Source organism: Somniosus microcephalus, chromosome 20 (genome assembly GCF_052327205.1).
Source record: "Somniosus microcephalus isolate GS21.2 chromosome 20, FLI_Smic_1.0, whole genome shotgun sequence".
Classification (NCBI taxonomy): domain Eukaryota; kingdom Metazoa; phylum Chordata; class Chondrichthyes; order Squaliformes; family Somniosidae; genus Somniosus; species Somniosus microcephalus.
This window is the reverse complement of record NC_141006.1, coordinates 49,316,828-49,336,037: the sequence shown is the minus strand read 5'-3', so window position 1 is coordinate 49,336,037 and position 19,210 is coordinate 49,316,828. Positions and strand designations below refer to the sequence as shown.

Here is a 19,210-nt window from a genome sequence, read left to right as displayed (position 1 = left end):
GCAGGAACCATCGCTGATGTCCCCCATTCGATAGTTCCCCACTGGCTACCCAGCTGGAATCAACTGATTCAGGGGCCTTTCTTGTCAGTGTGGCCCACTACCACATCGGGCAGTGTGTTTGCCCACTAAACAATCAGTCAGGTTCTACAGTTGAGTGCTAACTAAGGAAATCATTTTGCATCAAAAAATCTAGGCCTAGAAATTGGTTTAGGCCCATTTTCAGGTGAAGTACAGTCGGCACGCACAAAGTGTGTACCAGAAGCTGGAGGCTGGAGGCTCACCTGAAGCTGGGCCTCAGGTCTCATTTTAATAATTCCAGCAAGCCTGAGAGATGATCTAATCAAGGTGTTTTAAACAATAAGGGATCCGATAGGGTAGACTCAGAGAAATGATTTCCTCTGGTGGGGGAATTCAGAACAGGAAGGCATAATCAACAACAACAACAACATTTATTTATATAGCGCCTTTAATGTAGTAAAATGTCCCAAGGCGCTTCACAGAAGCGTTATAAAATAAAATTTGACATTGAGCCACATAAGGAGAAATTAGGGCAGCTGACCAAAAGCTTGGTCAAAGAGGTAGGTTTTAAGGAGCGTCTTAAAGGAGGAGAGAGAGGTAGAGAGGCGGAGAGGTTTAGGGAGGGAATTTCAGAGCTTAGGGCCTAGGCAGCTGAAGACACGGCCACCAAAGGTTGAGCGATTAAAAATCAGAGATGCTCAAGAGGCCAGAATTAGAGGAGCGCAGCTATCTCGGGGGGTTGTGGGGCTGGAGGAGATTACAGAGATAGGGAGGGGCGAGGCCATGGAGGGATTTGAAAACAAGGATGAGAATTTTTTAATCTAAGCGTTGCTTAACCGGGAGCCAATGTAGGTCAGCGAGCACAGGGGTGATGGGTGAACAGGACTTGGTGTGAGTTAGGACACGGGCAGCTGAGTATTGGATGACCTCAAGTTTACACAGGGTAGAACGTGGGAGGCCCGCCAGGAGTGCATTGGAATAGTCAAATCTAGAGGTAACAAAGGCGTGGATATTAAAATATTAAAATTAGGCCATGTAGGAGTGAAATCAGGAGGCACTTTTTCACACAAAGGGTAGAGGAAATCTGGCACTCTCTTCCCCCGAAAGGCTGTGAATGCTGGCTCAATAAAATTTACAAGACTGAGATAGATAGAGCTTTGTCAGGTTAGGATGTCAAGGGATATGAAGCAAGGGCGAATAGTTGGAGTACAGATCAGCCATGATCTAATTGAATGGTGAAACAGGCTTGAGGGGCTGAATGGCCTTCTCCTGTTCCTATGTACTGCTCCAATTTGGGCTGGCAGCCTGTCGGCCATGACCCTCAGGTAAGCCCTGGGGGAGGCTGGAAGGGGGGCTAGCGCGATTCGTAGTACTGCTGTGGATCAACTTAGAATAAGAAAAATAATGTTCAAAATATTAATTCATGATTTCACTGCAATGCAGGCAGATTTAAGCTCTTGTGCTCTTCCATTACAGGTTGACCGTAAAACTAGTGGCATGTATCTGCATCTTTTTGGAGCTATTTTTGGACTGATAGTTTCATGGATTCTCTATCGACCAGGGCTGCAAAACGGCCATGAAAAGGAAGGATCATTCTGGATATCTGACCTCTTTTCTATGATTGGTATGTATCGATTTAAGCCCCTCTTTGGAATTCAAAGATGTATTCTTGGGCACCCATCAGCTATTTTAAGGTCTAGGTTTTCTCACTGCTCTGTCACTTGCCTCAGCTGCCTCATCCCAGTTAGCACCTATATGTGCAGGATATGTAACAACTCCCAGGGTTTCTAACATGCACCTTATGTTGCCCCCAAACCACCTGAAATGCTTCAGAAATTAGTGTAATGACAAGGTGCGATGAGAAAGGAACCAAAATGTGTCAGGTCGCAGGCCGGGTCAGGTCACAGGCCGGGTCAGTCCCAGGCCGGGTCAGGTCCCAGGCTGGGTCAGTCCCAGGCCGGGTCAGGTCGCAGACCGGGTCAGTCCCAGGCCGGGTCAGGTCCCAGGCTGGGTCAGTCCCAGGCCGGGTCAGGTCACAGGCCGGGTCAGTCCCAGGCCGGGTCAGGTCCCAGGCTGGGTCAGTCCCAGGCCGGGTCAGGTCACAGGCCGGGTCAGTCCCAGGCCGGGTCAGGTCCCAGGCTGGGTCAGTCCCAGGCCGGGTCAGGTCGCAGGCCGGGTCAGGTCGCAGGCCGGGTCAGTCCCAGGCCAGGTCAGGTCGCAGGCCGGGTCAGTCCCAGGCCAGGTCAGGTCGCAGACCGGGTCAGGTCGCAGGCCGGGTCAGTCCCAGGCCGGGTCAGGTCGCAGGCCGGGTCAGGTCGCAGGCCGGGTCAGGTCGCAGGCCGGGTCAGGTCCCAGGCCGGGTCAGGTCCCAGGCCGGGTCAGGTCGCAGGCCGGGTCAGTCCCAGGCCGGGTCAGGTCGCAGGCCGGGTCAGGTCCCAGGCCGGGTCAGGTCGCAGGCCGGGTCAGTCCCAGGCCGGGTCAGGTCCCAGGCCGGGTCAGGTCCCAGGCTGGGTCAGGTCCCACTCTCTGCCCGTAGGCCACTCAAAAGGATACTGTGCATCAGTAGGATTTTAGGACCACGTGGTCCAGTCTCACCCATCTAATCACGTCCGATTTTTGTTTGCTTATGTGAGTTTCTAATTATTTTTCAAAATATAGAAAAGGAAAATCTCAGTAAAGTGTTCCAGAAAAGCAGCAGTATCATTAAAATTATACATGAACTCAATGCCATAATAATAGATCTGAAACTTTTCGTGAAGTGTTTAGAAAGACAAAAAGACTTGCATTTCTATAGCGTCTTTCACGACCACCAGATGTCCCAAAGTGCTTTACAGCCAATGAAGTACTTTTTGAAGTGTAGTCACTGTTGTAATGTAGGAAACACAGCAGCCAATTTGCGCTCAGCAATGTGATAATGACCAGATAATCTGTTTTTTTAGTGATGTTGATTGAGGGATAAATATTGGCCCAGAACACCGAGGAGAACTCCCCTGCTCTTCTTCGAAATAGTGCCATGGGATCTTTTGCATCCACCTGAGAGAGCAGACAGGGCCTCGATTTAACGTCTCATCCGAAAGACGGCACCTCCGACAGTGCAGCACTCCCTCAGCACTGCACTGGAGTGTCAGCCTAGATTTTTGTGCTCAAGTCTCTGGAGTGGGACTTGAACCCTCAACCTTCAGACTCAGAGGCGAGCGAGCTACCCGCTGAGCCACTGCTGACACTCAAGACCATTTCAAAGACAATTTTTCAAGAAACCTCTAATCAAACTGATAATTCAGAAACTGTCCAGGAAATCCATTAAGAAGCGTAAAATGCAAATATCAGGAGTAGTTACAAAAGTGCAAATCTAATCTATAATATATTCAATCTTGAGCCAATTTTTACCATTATAATTTTCTGGGGGAGATTTTAACTCCCTCCACCTGGTGGAAAGTGGGTGGTAGTGCAGTGGGTGGCTGACCGCTCCTTTCCTGCTTTCCGCCGTCATTTTTCCCGGTGCCTCCCGCTGAAGCACCCACCTAAATCAGGCAGGAGCCTCATTAATCCCTGTAAATTGGAGTCCTGTGACATACGTAGAACCTTGATGCCAGTTTAACAGCCTACTGCGTGGAGTGTGTGGCATGGATGCTCCGCTCAGTAACACCTGGTGAGACAGTTAGAAAAGTATTGAAATTATTTTTGTGGTGCCAGGAGGAGCAGGAATGCTTTCCCGGGCTCCACAAGAATAACATGGGCCACTGCCAACCCTGGCTCCCCACCATGATCGCAATACCCCTCCCCACCTCAGTCCCAAACTTACCCATTTCCCAGGTGGGTCAGCCTGTGGACTGCCCGATATTGCACTGGCCCAGAGCTGGCAAACTGCATCAGGATGCCCATTGGCACCCGCAAGCCACTGCATATATATTAATAATGGACCGGGCCTCCCACTGGCACTATCAGCTAGCCGGCTGTCAAGCTCAGTTGGTCGGCTATCCAACAGTTAAAATCTGACCCCCCCCCCCCCGCTTCCACTTTATCTACATTTCTAATGGAAACTGCCTATGTAAACTTGTCTCGCTGCAATTATACCCTCCCACCAGTGGTGGTGCTGTAGTACCTCTGTCTTGTATCAAAGGACAGATGTATGACTTTAAGATGTGGACCCAATTATGTCTGCAAACCCAGGCCCAATTATTTCCCCCCCCAACCCTCTAAACCCCTTTCACCTGAACATTACATTAGTATTTATTTTATTTACTTCAAAAAGTACTTCATTGGCTTTGAGATGTCCAGTGGTCGTGAAAGGTGCTATATAAATGCAAGTCTTATTTTTTATTTTTGTCCCAATATCATGGGGGATCAACTAGTATTCATAAAGCATTTTTGTCATAGATGACTTACTGTTTCCATTGTTAAAAGATTTGGGCATCATTCTTGAAAAAAATGTTTTATTCTAAATCAGATCATGTCCTACAGACTGCAGTTTGAAAGACTCATCATTATACATTGCAACACAGCAAGTATGTCTACAACCACAATAGCGTGTTTACAATTTTAAGCTGTAAGAAAACCGAATTATGGAGTTCCTGACATACCACGCTCTGGGCAAATTGTCACAATTGGAAAACATTTCTAAACACTCTTAAAAGTGGCAAATGAGGTGATAAAAACCATAATCAGCTTTTATTGTGTAAAGAGTGCAGACAATGGATAGCAGGATGAGCTATAGAGATAGTGGATGTATTGGTTGTCATTTTCCAAAATTCCATAGATTCTAGAATGGTTCCTGCAGATTGGAAGGTAGCAAATGTAACCCCACTATTTAAGAAAGGAGGGAGAGAGAAAACGGGGAACTACAGACCAGTTAGCCTGACATCAGTAGTAGGGAAAATGCTAGAATCTATTATTAAGGACGTGGTAACAGAACACTTAGAAAGTAATAATAGGATTGGGCAGAGTCAACACGGAATTATGAAAGGGAAATTGTGTTTGACAAACCTGTTAGAGTTTTTTGAGGTTGTAATTAGCAGAATAGATGAGGGGGAGCGGGGAGCTAGTGCATGTGGTGTATTTGGATTTTCAGAAGGCATTTGATAAGATGCCACACAAGAGGTTATTAAACAAAATTAGGGCTCATGGGATTGGGGGTAATATACCAGCATAGATTGAGGATTGGTTAACGGACAGAAAACAGACAGTAGGAATAAACAGGTCATTTTCGGGTTGGCAGGCTGTAATTAGTGGGGCACCGCAAGGATCAGTGCTTGGGCCTCAGCTATTCACAATCTACATCAATGATTTGGATCAGGGGACCAAATGTAATATATCCAAGTTTGCTGATGATACAAAGCTGGAAATGTAAATTGTGAAGAGGATGCAAGGAGGCTTCAAGGGGATATAGACAAGCTAAGTGAATGGGCAAGAACATGGCAAATGGAATATAATGTGGAGAAATGTGAAGTTATCTATTTTAGTAGGAAAAATAGAAAAGCTACTTGAACAATCTAAAGCACCCGGCCTCACCCTATATGAATCCAAGGTTAAATTCCTCCTCTATGCAGATGACCTGGTTCTGCTGTCACCAACTAAGGAGGGTCTACAGCAGAACCTGGATCTGCTGGAGTCATTCTGTCAGACCTGGGCCCTGACAATAAACCCCCCAAAAACCAAAGTCCTTGTGTTCCGGCAAAGATCCAGACATCAGGGACCCAGAATAAATTTCACACTAGGAACAACTAAAATTGAACAAACCACTAACTACACATACTTGGACTTAAAAATCAGCTCTACGGGAAATTTTCATCTGGCTGTGAATGAACTGAAAGAGAAAGCTAGAAGGGCTTTCTATGCCATTAAAAAATCAATCCAAATAGAAATCCCAATTAGCATTTGGCTCAAAATTTTTAAATCAGTAATTGAACCAATTGCACTCTATGGCAGTGAGGTGTGGGGATCGCTAACACAACAAGAATTTGCAAAATGGGACAAACACCCAATTGAGATCCTACATGCAGAATTCTGTAAAGGTATCCTCCGGACTCAAAGGAAAACCGTAAACAATGCATGCAGGGCAGAACTAGGCCAATATCCATTAATAATTACTATCCAAAAAAGAGCCACCAAATTTTGGAAACACCTAAAAATGAGCAACCCCCACTGCTATCATTACGAAGCCCTGAAATGCCAAGAGAAGACCATAAAGAAGAATACCCTCAGTCAACTAGTCCTGGGACTCAGTGAATTAACTACTAACACTACTAACAATAACCAGCCCCAGGACAGTGACATCGTAGCACAGAGAATTCGACCCAACACAATTGTCACTAAGCAAAAGGAAAAATACCTGTCATATTGGGCAGAAACAACAAAAACCCAAAACAAACTCAATTGCTACTTGGCCCTAAACAGACAGTACAACATGGCTGAATACCTGACCATGGTAAAGGATAGCAAACTGAGAAAAACCTTGACAAGGTACAGACTTAGTGAACATAGCCTGGCCATCGAAAAAGGCAGACACAGACAGACCCGGCTGCCAAGAGAGGACAGGATATGCTCTCACTGCAGTCAGGGAGTGGTGGAAACAGAGAGGCACTTCCTCACAGCTTGTGGAAAATGTCAGGGCATCAGGGAGAATTTCGACCAAAAATTCACAAAAATATGCCCTGAATTCAGAAATTTGAATGACGACCAAAAACTGCCATACCTACTAGGGGAACAGAGAAATTCTGTAACCTTAGCGGCACACTATGTTACAGCTTGCCATAAACAGAGGGACAACCAGTAAACCTAAGAAAAGAGTATATACAAATTATACGAATGTATATTTATACACTCAGGGATATATCTGTTTATACACTGTATGAATAGATCTGCGTTTATGTGTTCAACCATAAATGTTTTTCGATGCTTTGGCAACATAAGATGTACCTTATCATGCCAATAAAGCGATTTGAATTGAATTGAATTGATTGGGAAATGTTGGTGTTCAGAGGGACCTGGGTGTCCTTGTACACAAATCACTGAAAGTTAACATGCAGATACAGCAAGCAATTAGGAAAGCAAATGGTATGTTGGCCTTTATTACAAAAGGATTTGAGAGTAAAGACATCTTACTGCAGTTATATACGCCCTGGTGAGACCACACCTGGAGTATTGTGTACAGCTTTGGTCTCCTTACCTAAGGAAGGATATACTTGCCATAGAGGGAGTGCAACGAAGGTTAACCAGACTGATTCCTGGGATGGGGAGATTGTCCTATGAGGAGAGATTGAGTAGACTAGGCCTGTATTCTCTAGAATTTAGAAGAATGAGAGGTGTTCTCATTGAAACATACAAAATTCTTACAGGGCTTGACAGGGTAGATGCAGGGAGGATGTTTCCCCTGGCTGGGGAGTCCAGAACCAGGGGTCACAGTCTCAGAATAAGGGGTCGGTCATTTAGGACTGAGATGAGGAGAAAGTTCTTCACTCAGAGGGTGGTGAACCTTTGGAATTCTCTACCCCAGAGGGCTGTGGAGGCTCAGTCGTTGAGTATATTCAAGACAGAGATTGATAGATTTTTGAATATTAAGGGAATCAAGGGATATGGGGATAGTGCAGGAAAGTGGAGATGAGGTAGAAGATCAGCCATGATCTTATTGAATGGCGGAGCAGGCTCGAGGGGCCAAATGGCCTACTCCTGCTCCTATTTCTTATATTCTTACGAGGTTTTATATTCGTTCCGAAAGGTTAATAAAATGCGGCAGCCATTTTCCTTACAGCAAGATGTCATAAATGTGTCATAATGTGCTTTTGGCAGCATTGGTTGAGGGAGGAAGGCTGGCCATGACACCAGAGAACTCTCCAACCTTTGAATTGTGCCAGGGATGTTTAACATTTCCCTTGAACCACTGGTAGATGGGACGTCAGGCTAACATTTCATCTGAAGGTCATTCACATCTACTTGTCTGGTAGAACTGTTTCAAAAAAATACTCTGCATTGGTAAGATTTTAGGACCCCAGTCTCACCCATCCAACCACAATCAGGTTATTGTTTTGCTCATGTCTGCTAATTTTTCAAAACATATTAAAAAGAAAAACTTTGTAAAATTTCTAAAAAGGCAGCAGTATATTAGTATAATTCAGGAAACAACCAATCAAACTGATGATTCAGTAACTTTCCAGGAATCCATAAAGAAGTGTTCCTTTTCCGATAATATGTTGTGAAAGTTTTTTCTCTAAGTAGATAAAATTCTAATATGTATTTACTGTTGGTCCTTGTGTGGTTTCCATACAACAGGAGGCTGCGTGTTAGATACCCTCCAGTTCTAAGTCCAGTGACTAAAATTCTTCCTCATGTCCACAGGTACTATCTTTTTGTGGATGTTCTGGCCCAGTTTTAATGCAGCACTTCTTGATATGGACAGGGACAAAGCGGTTTTCAACACCTACTATGCCTTGGCTGCTTGCACTGTTGCAACATTCGCGATTTCCAGTCATATCCATAATAAAGGGAAAATAGACATGGTAACAGAATACTTTTCATCTACTTCGCTTAACTGTGTTTATCAGAATTCTAGCAGTGGCAGCTACCCTGCTTCCTCCATATAATTACTGTACTACTGTTGCCAAGTTATTATTCTGAGATGTAAACAATGATCTTGAGTGGGATCACAATGCTTCATTATTCACTCAAAGTGAAAAATATACACCATTAAAACACAGTGCTTAAATAATAGCTCTTTTTTAAACTTACGTGATAAGTATGCAATTCATTCTAGTATTAAACAGGGACTAAGATGAACTGTATGTTCAATGCACTTGTTGAAGACAAGCATGTTATTACCGTGCCAAGATACTACATATTTGTATTGTTTCTTCACAAACCTGTGCTTAAGTTTGACCAAAGTAGGATATTCTTGTTCACGGGGACAGGGAAACAAGTCTCGGTTTAATGTTTCATCTGAAAGGCTGTGCTCCTGTACTGCAGTACATCTGCTTCTCGCACATATATAAATCAGTTTTATTAAACTGCTCTCTTATTTGCTACATAAAGCCCAATGGGAATTGTTTTTCACACGATACTATTTAACAAAAACAGAAAATGCAGGAATAAAGCAAACCAGAAAGCCTCTAAAAGGCAAAGATAGGTCAACATCTGGGGTTTTCCGTTCTGATGAAGGGTCCCACCTAAAATATTAGCCTCTCTTTCCTCTTGAGATTCTGTTTTTGTTTCAAATATCCAGTGTTGGCCATTATTCTTTTTGTAAATTTGATACAATTTCTATTTTTTTGTAAATTTTATTGAAAGAGTGACAGTGAAACAAATTACAAGTCCAAATGGGATACTCCACTATTTGCTGCTGAACTGAAAGCAGGCGTGGCATGGCAAACCCTCCACTTAACATTCTCTCACGTTCCTCAGTCTTGTTTATAAAGCGGCATTTTTTTCCTTCGATACTTGAAAATAAAAGATTCCCCAAATGGCACAGCAGGTTTAGATAACGACTAGCTGAGCCACACGGCTCATGTATGGCCACAACTCCGATTCTCACTCTGTGTAGAGTTAGTTGATCTCAGACAAGGGGGTCCTACAATTGGTCCTGATGTCTCTGCATTAGGAACGAGGCAATCGACCAATGGAATCGGCAATACCCGCTGGAAGTCAGGATGTTGTGTGAGGAGCAGATCCGGGATGGGTGTAATGCCTCCTGTGTTTAAACAGCTTGCTAACACTCAGTGTTGAGACTCATACATAAAGATAGCAATTTGGGCGAGGTACCAGAGGGCAACTGGTGCCCATGGAACGATATGCCAGCAAGGAGTCAATACCTTCTGAAAATGGGAGAAAATTGTTGAGGAAAAATAAAATCTCTGAGCCTAGAACTTCCACTCCTTTTTGGAGTGGAAATTGGGTGTTGCAGGAGCAAAGCTGTTGGAAAATGGGGCAGAACCTGCCTGCACCAGGTTTCCACACCTTACTGGCTCCCCAAAGAACATCCAATGGGGAGGTAGGGTTTCCAATTGCACCGCCCAAATCCTTATCTCAATTTAGGGGCACGTCTGACAGGATCCTTGGCTCACACTGGAAATCCTGCCAGCCATGTGGCCAGCGGTACATAAGAACATAAGAAATAGGAGCAGGAATAGGCCACCAGGCCCCTCGAGCCTGCTCCGCCTGCCTGCAAGCTATGAATGTCATACTGGGCAGTATTTGAGCCCCATAATGTCATATTCAATATGGGGCTCCCTTGCAAGGGAATCTTCGATACAACATTTTTGAGCAGCTTCAATCTTCGGCCAGATCGACCTGTGGACCTCTGCTGCCTGTGAATTGGCTGGCGAAAATTCGCTGTGACATCTCGCCAGGTCTGTGGCAGATGCCTCAGTAGTGGCAGTGCTGGTGTGGGCACCTGCCCAATAGATAAATCACCCCACCCAAGATTCGGGATGAGGTTATGACAAGACAGGTTAGAGGGACTGCAATGTATGGCCAGACTTTCTAGCCTCTTCATTTGAATATTTTGTTCTTTTAAATCTTGCTTTGTCTCTAGTGTTCTGTAGTTTTTTTACTCCTTTTGTCTCTTTCTGTCTTTCACTCAGTGGTTTGACTCAGTTTCTAGCTTTCTCTCTGTATTATTGTTTTCCATTCTGGCTTTTTCTCTGTTCTGCACGCTCTATTTGTGTGCACGTCCATGGTTTGCAAACATATTTGTGCGGGCTACCCCCTGCAAATAATGAATTTACCGGGAATCGAAGGAACAGTCATATTTAAAATAAACAATTGGATTCGTCGTCTGTCATCCTGAGGTAAAATCAGAAAGAGCTTAACTGCTTCCTTTTTAATTTATAGCTTTTTTGGGGGTAAAAACCGAATTTGTGATATTAGAAAAAGGTGTTAGAATATTGGTATTCACAATGCACCCCCCCCACCCCCTTCACCTGTGGCCCTCAACAAAGTCCCAGCTCCGTGTGTCAGTGGGCCTGAATTTAGAGCCTCCCAGCTTTTGGGATGTCGCAGAGAAAAACAGAGAGCAGTCGAAAAAGGCAAAATGTATAAAAGCTCAAACAAATTAAGCACGTGACGTTAGTTTATGAGAGGTCAGTGAGCGTGGCCCTCGAGCAAGTTATTGCTGGGGACTGCAGTCCTAATAAAAAATTAGTGAGCACCTCTGTGTTAGAACAGGCTTTTAAAATACCACGTACAAAACTAACGTGAAAACTTGAAAAATGAACTTAGGAACTGGACAACATTCTGCCTTTGTGTATAAAATAATGATTCAGAAATAATTGTTGCTTTACACTAATTGTTTTAATTGTGCCCCTACAGTCACATATCCGCAGTGCTACACTGGCAGGAGGAGTCGCAGTTGGACTTTCTGCTCCTCTGATACCATCTGCTTACATTGCAATGATAATTGGCTTGATTGCTGGTATTCTCTCCACCCTGGGGTTCAAGTACCTGAAGGTAGTATTGAAAAAAATCATCAAAAGTAAAATGTGTTTACGGATGTACCTTAGTTATTCTATCTATGTATTTGTATTTACTGTCTTTCTCTTTGACAAAAGAGAAATGTACCTGAAATGCTCTGTTGAAATATAAACACCAAGGTTGATAATTCAGTATGCAGGGCCACAGGGCAGTAAGACCAGTAGCTTGCAGAAATCGTTGGTCTACAGCAAAAGGTCCTATGAAGTCCAATCCGTGAATCCAATCTTTTTTGGTAGGTTTTTAAGTAAACTTCGAGTCTTGCAACTATAGCATCAGCATAGCTGATCTTAAATTGACTGGCTGCCCCACATAAATTCAGCAGTGCATCTTTTAGACTGAAGCTACCAATTTACAGGATTTTATGGCACTCACTGTTTAGACACAGATGGCCATCAGAAGCAGATTGTAGAAAGTCTGCTTGAGATGCACTCTAGCTAAGCAAGCCAAATGCAGTAAGCGTATGTCAGTGTAAGAACGCATTCATCCATGCAGACCGCAAAGTCCCAGGTTTGATCTCTGCTCTGTGCTGACTTGGCTCGGCATAACTGGTGGACCAACTGGGCTGCTACAACAAGGCAGGGGAAAAAAACATCAACCAGAGTTCCTACTCCTGATCGCTGTCCAGTGACCTGTACTGGAGAGTGCACAAGTGTGGAGAGCAGGAATATGCTTGGCTCTGGTGCACATTCCATACTTGAGCTACTTGCTGATACTCACTGTCAAAGCCTACATGTGAAGAATGGGCAGTTGTGTTGGGCACCAGAGGGCTGCAGACATACGTGAAACTGTACACAAGCAAGAGTCAACACTTTCAGGGGAGGGGGTTAAAATCTTTAAAAAAGATCATTTTTTAAAAATGCATTTGCTATCAAACCAATTACACTTTCACTGCCAAAGATTTATTCTTGCATTTGCTAGTCTTAATCTGTGTCAGTCTTATTCGGAGTACTCTAAAGTATTGTTTGGTTTCCTCTCTTTGTGTATGTGTGCAGACAACGCCTAACAATTTAACATCTCTTCTAGGCCAAGTTTCAATTATATTTGGGTGTGCATGATACCTGTGGTGTTTTATATACCCATGGCTTGCCTGGATTCATAGGAGGAATAGTATATATCATCTTACTTTCCATAAGTGAGGATTTGCAACGGTATGTTTTCAAACACTATACTAAATAAAATGTCTACGGCCTTTTGCTGTGCGATATCAGCATTCAAATGTGTAACACTTTCGTACAAGATTGACGTTATCCGACATTTTTAATGAAGGGAACACTCAGCAGGTCAGGCAGCATCTGTAGAGAGAGAAAGAGAGTTAACGTTTCAGGTCGATGACCCTTCATCAGAACTGGAAAAAGTTGGAGAAGTAACAGATATTTAAGCAAGTGTGGGACAGGGAAAGGGAGGAGGGGAGGAAAGAACAAAGGGAAGGTTAGTGATAGGATGGAAGGCAGGAGAAATTAAAAGACAAAAGGTGGTGGTGGTGCAAGGCAAAAGGAGATGGTAATGGGACAAGTTAAGAAACAAAAGATGAGTCTAGATAAGGTGTAAATGACACTGGCAGAGTCATTAACAGCTGTCATGTGAGAGAAAAAAGAAAACATAAGGACCGAGGTTATAGTCTGAAATTGTTGAACTCGATGTTGAGTCCAGAAGGCTATAAAGTGCCTAATCGAAAGATGAGGTGCTGTTCCTCGAGTTTACATTGAGCTTTGTTGGAACAGTGTAAGAGGCCGAGGGCGGAGAGATCAGAATGGGAGTGGAGTGGAGAATTAAAGTGACAGACAACCGAAAGCCCGTGGTCCCGCTTACGAACTGAACGGAGGTGTTCTGCAAAGTTTGGAGACCATTCCCTGCCCCACACTTGCTTAAATATCTGTTGCTTCTCCAACTTTTTCCAGTTCAGACGAAAGGTCGTCGACCTGAAACGTTAACTCGGTTTCTCTCTCCACGATGCTGCCTGGCCTGCTGAGTGTTTCCAGCATTTTCTGTTTTTGTTTCAGATTTCCAGCATCCGCAGTATTTTGCTATATTATTTTAATGAAGGGTTTGTCATATAAATGCATTGGCCCAGAAATTCGGGCCGGAGGCTTCTCGCGGGTGCAAGCCCCCGACCTGCACTTACCTAGCGCGCCGGCCGTTGAGCTGTGGGCCTGCATGGGATTCCGATCCTGGGCCTCCTCCAACTGCCGGCGCGCAGTGCTTGCGTATCCCAAGGGCGCAGTTAGTTCGATGTGTCCCCTGGGATCACGTGGGCCATGGAGAGCCAATGGTAGCAGGGAATGCTTCATTCATAAGTTTGACAGGAAGAGCTGTAAAACCTATAAATACTATAAGCCCCAAAACATCACTAAAACTTCAAATACTGTAAATTAAAAAAAAACATCACTTTTTAAAATAACTATAAATTACATGAAATAACTATTTTAAACAATTTAAATTTTTGAAAAAATCAATTACATTTTCTAACGGGGCTAAAAATAAACTTACCTTTCTTTAAAGTATTTAAAAATAATAAACCTGTGGAAAAAATGTTTTAATTTTAATTAATTCACCACTTACCTTGTTAAAAGCAGGCCTTGCGCCTGCTTTTTAAAAGTGTAACTCCTGGAGACTTACCCTCCCGGAGAAACCTGCAAAAAAAACGTAAGTTCGATGCGCACGCGCTGCCTCTCCGGCGCACGCATTCGACCTCTGAACCCCTTCCTTTAAGGGAACGGAAGTTCCGGTTTCCCGCGCATGCGCAGTGCATGCACGAAACCGGCACTTCCATTGGGCCTACGGGCGAGTACCCCGTGCGTACTCACCCGTGGAGACCCGAATTTCTGGGCCAATAAGTATCTAGGAGCTCCTAATACACAGCATCATTTCTAGGCTGGTATGATCTGTGTTGCTTTATAAGTAAAATTTCACTTTAATTTTCAACAAGTTCTGTTCTTTTGTTCACTGTTACTTTATTATTTTTTTTCAATTTTATTTTCAGTCTAGTTTGCCCTTAAGTAGAGAAATCTTCCATTTCTTTTGCCAGTTCCTTTCTTTCTCTCTAAATTCGTGTTGAGGAATTAAACATTTCCGCTTTTTGTACCTGTGTCAGAATCAAGCACTCTCACCTTATACAGATTGTGGTAAAGCTGCTTTTAGACTGATCCAAGCAAGCGTGTCAATCCCCGTGATAGGGTTTAGGGTACTTTTAATCAGACATTCTCGTTCTCATTAGTCTCACTGTGTTCCCCACCTCATATGTGATCCCGAAGCTCTTGGATTTCTGCCCTCACAGAGAACTTGTAGCTTTACAGAAAAGTAAGAGAACAATGTCATTTGCCTCACTCTGAACAAGCTGTGTTCAGCGAGTTGATAAGTGCAAAGCCAACTGGCAAGTGCCTACCCCCCCAAATATACAGTTGGTTGCCTTTGGGGATGTCTAAGTAAACAGTCTCCGCTGCAGGAATCATAGGTTTGCTAATCATTAACTTTAAACATGCATTTGAATTTAAGGTGCGAGTGGCTTACCTTTATGGCCCTGAAATTTGTCTCTGCTGACATAAAAAATAGAAAAAAAGGTGTATGAGGTTCTTCTCTTGCGGTTTGGGTTACGATTCATTTTGCGGCAGATGTATAAGGCCCATGGCATCCCTGAGTACCAGGGCCCCCAGCGCTCCATGATTCTATAGCAGTGGAAATCGCCGCAGAATTTCTCCTCTGCAGGGAATCAGAAAGAGGCTGTATTCGGGTCGGTGCTGGAGTTTCTCCCATTCTTATTGGTGGGTGCTGGCATTTCTTTCAGCTCCTGATGATTTGCAGGTTTGGTTGTTTTGTCTCTGATTCAGATCTTCAGTTTCAAATTAATGGCTAGGCCAGTGCAGCACGTGCCAGGTGGGGTGGTTTAAAGAATAGGGTGCTTCATGGCTGCGGGAAGACCTCCATCATTACTATGGGCTGAACTGAAAAAATTGGAACATTCCTTTTCTAAATTTAAATGCAAAAGTCTGGAGGGCAGTCAGCTTTGATAAAAGTGCCATCACCAATGTCAATATATATGGTTATATAGTTGTGAAGATATAGATTAAACTAAAAGTCTGACTGCTTGCTGGTGACGTGGTGCTGGTGGGCTGGCTGCAGCGGTTGCAGGGTGGCTAGCTGACTACAGATTGGTTGATTGGCTGCAGGCTAGTTGGCTCCTGTTCTGCTGCTGACCACTGCAGTCTCTGCTTCAAGCTCTCGTTCTGCTGCTGCCCTCTATACCCTCTCGTCCTCATCAGGGACCATAAGTTTAAAGTTCGAGAGTTGTTCAATCAAAAAATTGCTGTTGTTGCACTATTCCTCAGACATAAACATATTTAGCTCACTAGGTAATGTGCCACAGAATCTACAGTCCCTTGCTAAATTGGACAGCTCTTTCAAAGAGCCGGCACAGGCACGGTGGGCCGAATGGCCTCCTTCTGTGCTGTACGATTCTATGATTCTATTCTATGCTGCAGTAATTGATTGGCTTGTGGCAGAGATTAGCTTGTGGCGGAGATTGGCTTGGAGGTGTTGCAGAATTCTAGGGATTCTGCTTAATACTGACACTGGTACCAAAGTTGGAAAAGTATCCTATTCCCCAGCAGTCACATCGTTCACGTTGATAAACACAAAACATTTTGTTTCTTAACCTATCTACAACATAGTTGCTTCTTGGTAATCATGAATGAGGGTGTAATTTTACAAGTCCACCTGTAGCACAAATCGGAAATTCAGGCATGCACTGCCCACCATTTTCTCAGCATTCATTTTAATATTGAGTGGCTGAATGACTGATTTCTGCTGCCGGTGGGTGAGACTCCCCACCGACAATGCAGACTTGTAAAAAGTACACCCGTAGTTTCCTTCTTGGCTCAGTTTTAAGCTCTGTGGATTTTTTGCTTTCAGAAAGATGCTGCATACTGAATACTGGCAAACAGCTATGTTTATTACCATGGCAATGAGCATACTAACAGGATTAATCACAGGTGAGAGTGTAAAATATCTTATATAGACAGAATTTCAATAATGCAGCTGTCATTTAGGGAGTGATGGTATAACATCTGTGTGCAGGAAAATGCTTTAACTAGCTCAGAGTGATGTCAGGAACATAAAACTTCTCCCTCCCAGTGACATTCTAGTTTACTTTTGTCAGTTGCCAAGCTACATAATGAACTCTAAGCAGATTTGTGTCACTGCCAACATTAAATTAGTATCTAGATAGGCATTCTTAGAATTCAGCTATTTGCTTTGCGTAATTTCATGGCAAGGAAAGGAGTCATGTTAAATTTAATCATATATTCTACTGGACTAGATTAAGGGGAATAGCAACAACCTTGTGAATGCTAATGGTGTCCTCACAGACAGTGGCGACATCTTTGAAGAGGCTGTTAAGGTCCACATGGTCAGTAAAAGTGAGAAAGCTCCTCTCATTGATGGTGGAGTTGGGTTCCATGGCTTACTCTGTGACACTTGTTTTCGGGAATGAAAAGTTTACCTTTACTTGGGGATAATGGAGAGTGGAGGCAAGCCCGGCATAATTCTTGTGGAATTTGTCACAGACAGATTGGATGGTGACAGTGATCACAGGGAGGTTGGGAACACATTTGTGCATTAGGACAGAGGCCACTAGTCCCACGCTTTGTGGTTGACTCCTAATGCCCTCTGAAGTGCCCTAGCAAGTTCTAAGTAATCCCTACAGAATTCAATGATATTAAGGAAATTGGACGGACTCAGCCAGAAGATCAGATACTGATCTCAGAAGGAATAGTGATGAACCTGGGGTGGCACTAACCTAAAAAACAATGGTTTAACAAATTAAGTGCTTTCCAGAATTAAACTTCCTTAATTTGATTTTGTAGAAACCATAACAACGCATTAAATTTGTTGGAAGTACATAAGCAATAAGTTAAAATGTTGTTATTTGAATAATCATAATACAATACTGTAAAAATAAAGTGTTTCTTATTTTTAGAGCTCTGTCAGTGATTTTCAAGTTTGCAGATTGAGAGATATGAAACATAGCACCTTCCTGATTCAGCACCATCTCAGACAGTAACTGAGCCACACTAGGAGGGGTGCAACTTTATTAAAAGAGCACAATATCTCCATCTACAGGCCATACAGGTCATTGCACCTGTGTCTCTTCCAAGAGCGCAGTTTTAATCGGTAATAACAGAAAATGCTGAAAACACTCAGCAGGTCAGGCAGCATCCGTGGAGAGAGAAACAGAGTTACCGTTTCAGGTCTGTTTTAATCAGTGATGGGTTTGGCAGTAAAAATGGAAGTTCTTAAAAAAAACTGTTCTTTTAACATTCTTTGTCAAAGTTTGGAAGAATAACCATGAAAGTTTCTAGATTGCTGTAAAAACCTAATTGGTTCACTAATGTCCTTCAGGGAAAGGGGTCTGCCACCTCTACCCAGTCTGGCCTACATGTGACTCTAGTCCCACGCTTTGTGGTTGACTTTTAATGCTCTCTGAAGTGACCTAGCAAGTTCTAAGTAATCACTACGGAATTCAATGATATGAAGGAAATTGGACGCACCTATCGGTGATGACTCAGCCATAAGATCTGAATAAGACCAAGGCAATTTCAGCCAAGTCAACTGTGCAAAGTCCTCTTCACCAACATCTGGTGTCCAAGTTGGGAAAGCTGTTCCATAGACTAGTCAAGCAACAGCCTGATGTAATCATACTCACAGAATCATATCTTTCAGCTAATATCAAGGCAGAAATGCATCCCTGGTTCAATGCAGAGTGTAGAAGGGCATGCCAGGAGAAGCACCAGGCATACCTTAGAATGAGTTACAATCCACATGAAGCTACTACACAGGGCTGCCTGAATGCTAAACACTTAAAGCAACAGGCTATAGACAGAGCCAAGTGGTTCCACAATCAGCGGATCAGAGCAAAAGCTTTGTAGCCCTATATTTGGTCAAATGGTGGTGCACAACCAGGAGGAGGTGTGTCCATGAACACCGCCATCCTCAACCATAGTAGAACCCAGCATATGAGTGCAAGAGACAAGGCAAGTGTTTGCAAGTGTCTTCAGCCAAAAGTACCGAGTGGATGATCTCACTCGACCTTCTCCAAAGGTCCCCACCATCATAGATACCAGTGTCCAGCTAGTTCAGTTCAATCCACGTGACATACGATCATACGAATTCGGAGCAGGAGTAGGCCACTCGGCCCCTCGAGCCTGCTCCGCCATTCAATAAGATCATGGCTGATCTGATTACTCTACATTCCCACCTACCCCCGATAACCTTTCACCCCCTTGCTTATCAAGAATCTATCCACTGCCTGAAAAATATTCAAAGACTCTGCTTCCACCGCCTTCAGACATGTACCACCTAAGTAGCAACTTCCCAATCATCAGCAAAATAATGGTAGGAGCCATCAAATGACACCTACTCACCTATAACTTGTTCACCAATGCTTAGTTCAGGTTCTACCAAAACCACTTGGTGACAGACCTCATTATAACCTTGATCCAGACATGGACACGAGTTAAATACCAGAAGAGAGATGTGAATAGCTGCCCTCAACATCAAGACAACATTTGACCAAGTATGGCACCAAGGATCCCTAGCAAAACTAAAGTCAATGAAGGTCAAAGGGAAAACCCTCCAGTGGCTGGGAGTCATACTTGACTCAAAAGAAGATGGCTGTGGTTGTCATCACAGCCCCAGAACATCACTGCAGGAGTTCCTCGGGGAAGCATTCTCAGCCCACCTA

At 43.7% G+C, this 19,210-nt stretch overlaps 1 protein-coding gene across 1 annotated transcript in view; it reads left to right on the top strand.

The window, feature by feature from the left end:
- rhd (Rh blood group, D antigen) overlaps positions 1–19,210 on the top strand; it is a 30,884-nt gene that overhangs the window by 8,440 nt on the left and 3,234 nt on the right. The window contains exons 4-8 of the mRNA XM_085962648.1: positions 1,495–1,642; positions 8,350–8,510; positions 11,314–11,451; positions 12,499–12,623; positions 16,381–16,460. Coding sequence (XP_085818774.1) covers positions 1,495–1,642; positions 8,350–8,510; positions 11,314–11,451; positions 12,499–12,623; positions 16,381–16,460 — 652 coding nt within the window. The remainder of the gene's footprint in view (positions 1–1,494; positions 1,643–8,349; positions 8,511–11,313; positions 11,452–12,498; positions 12,624–16,380; positions 16,461–19,210) is intronic.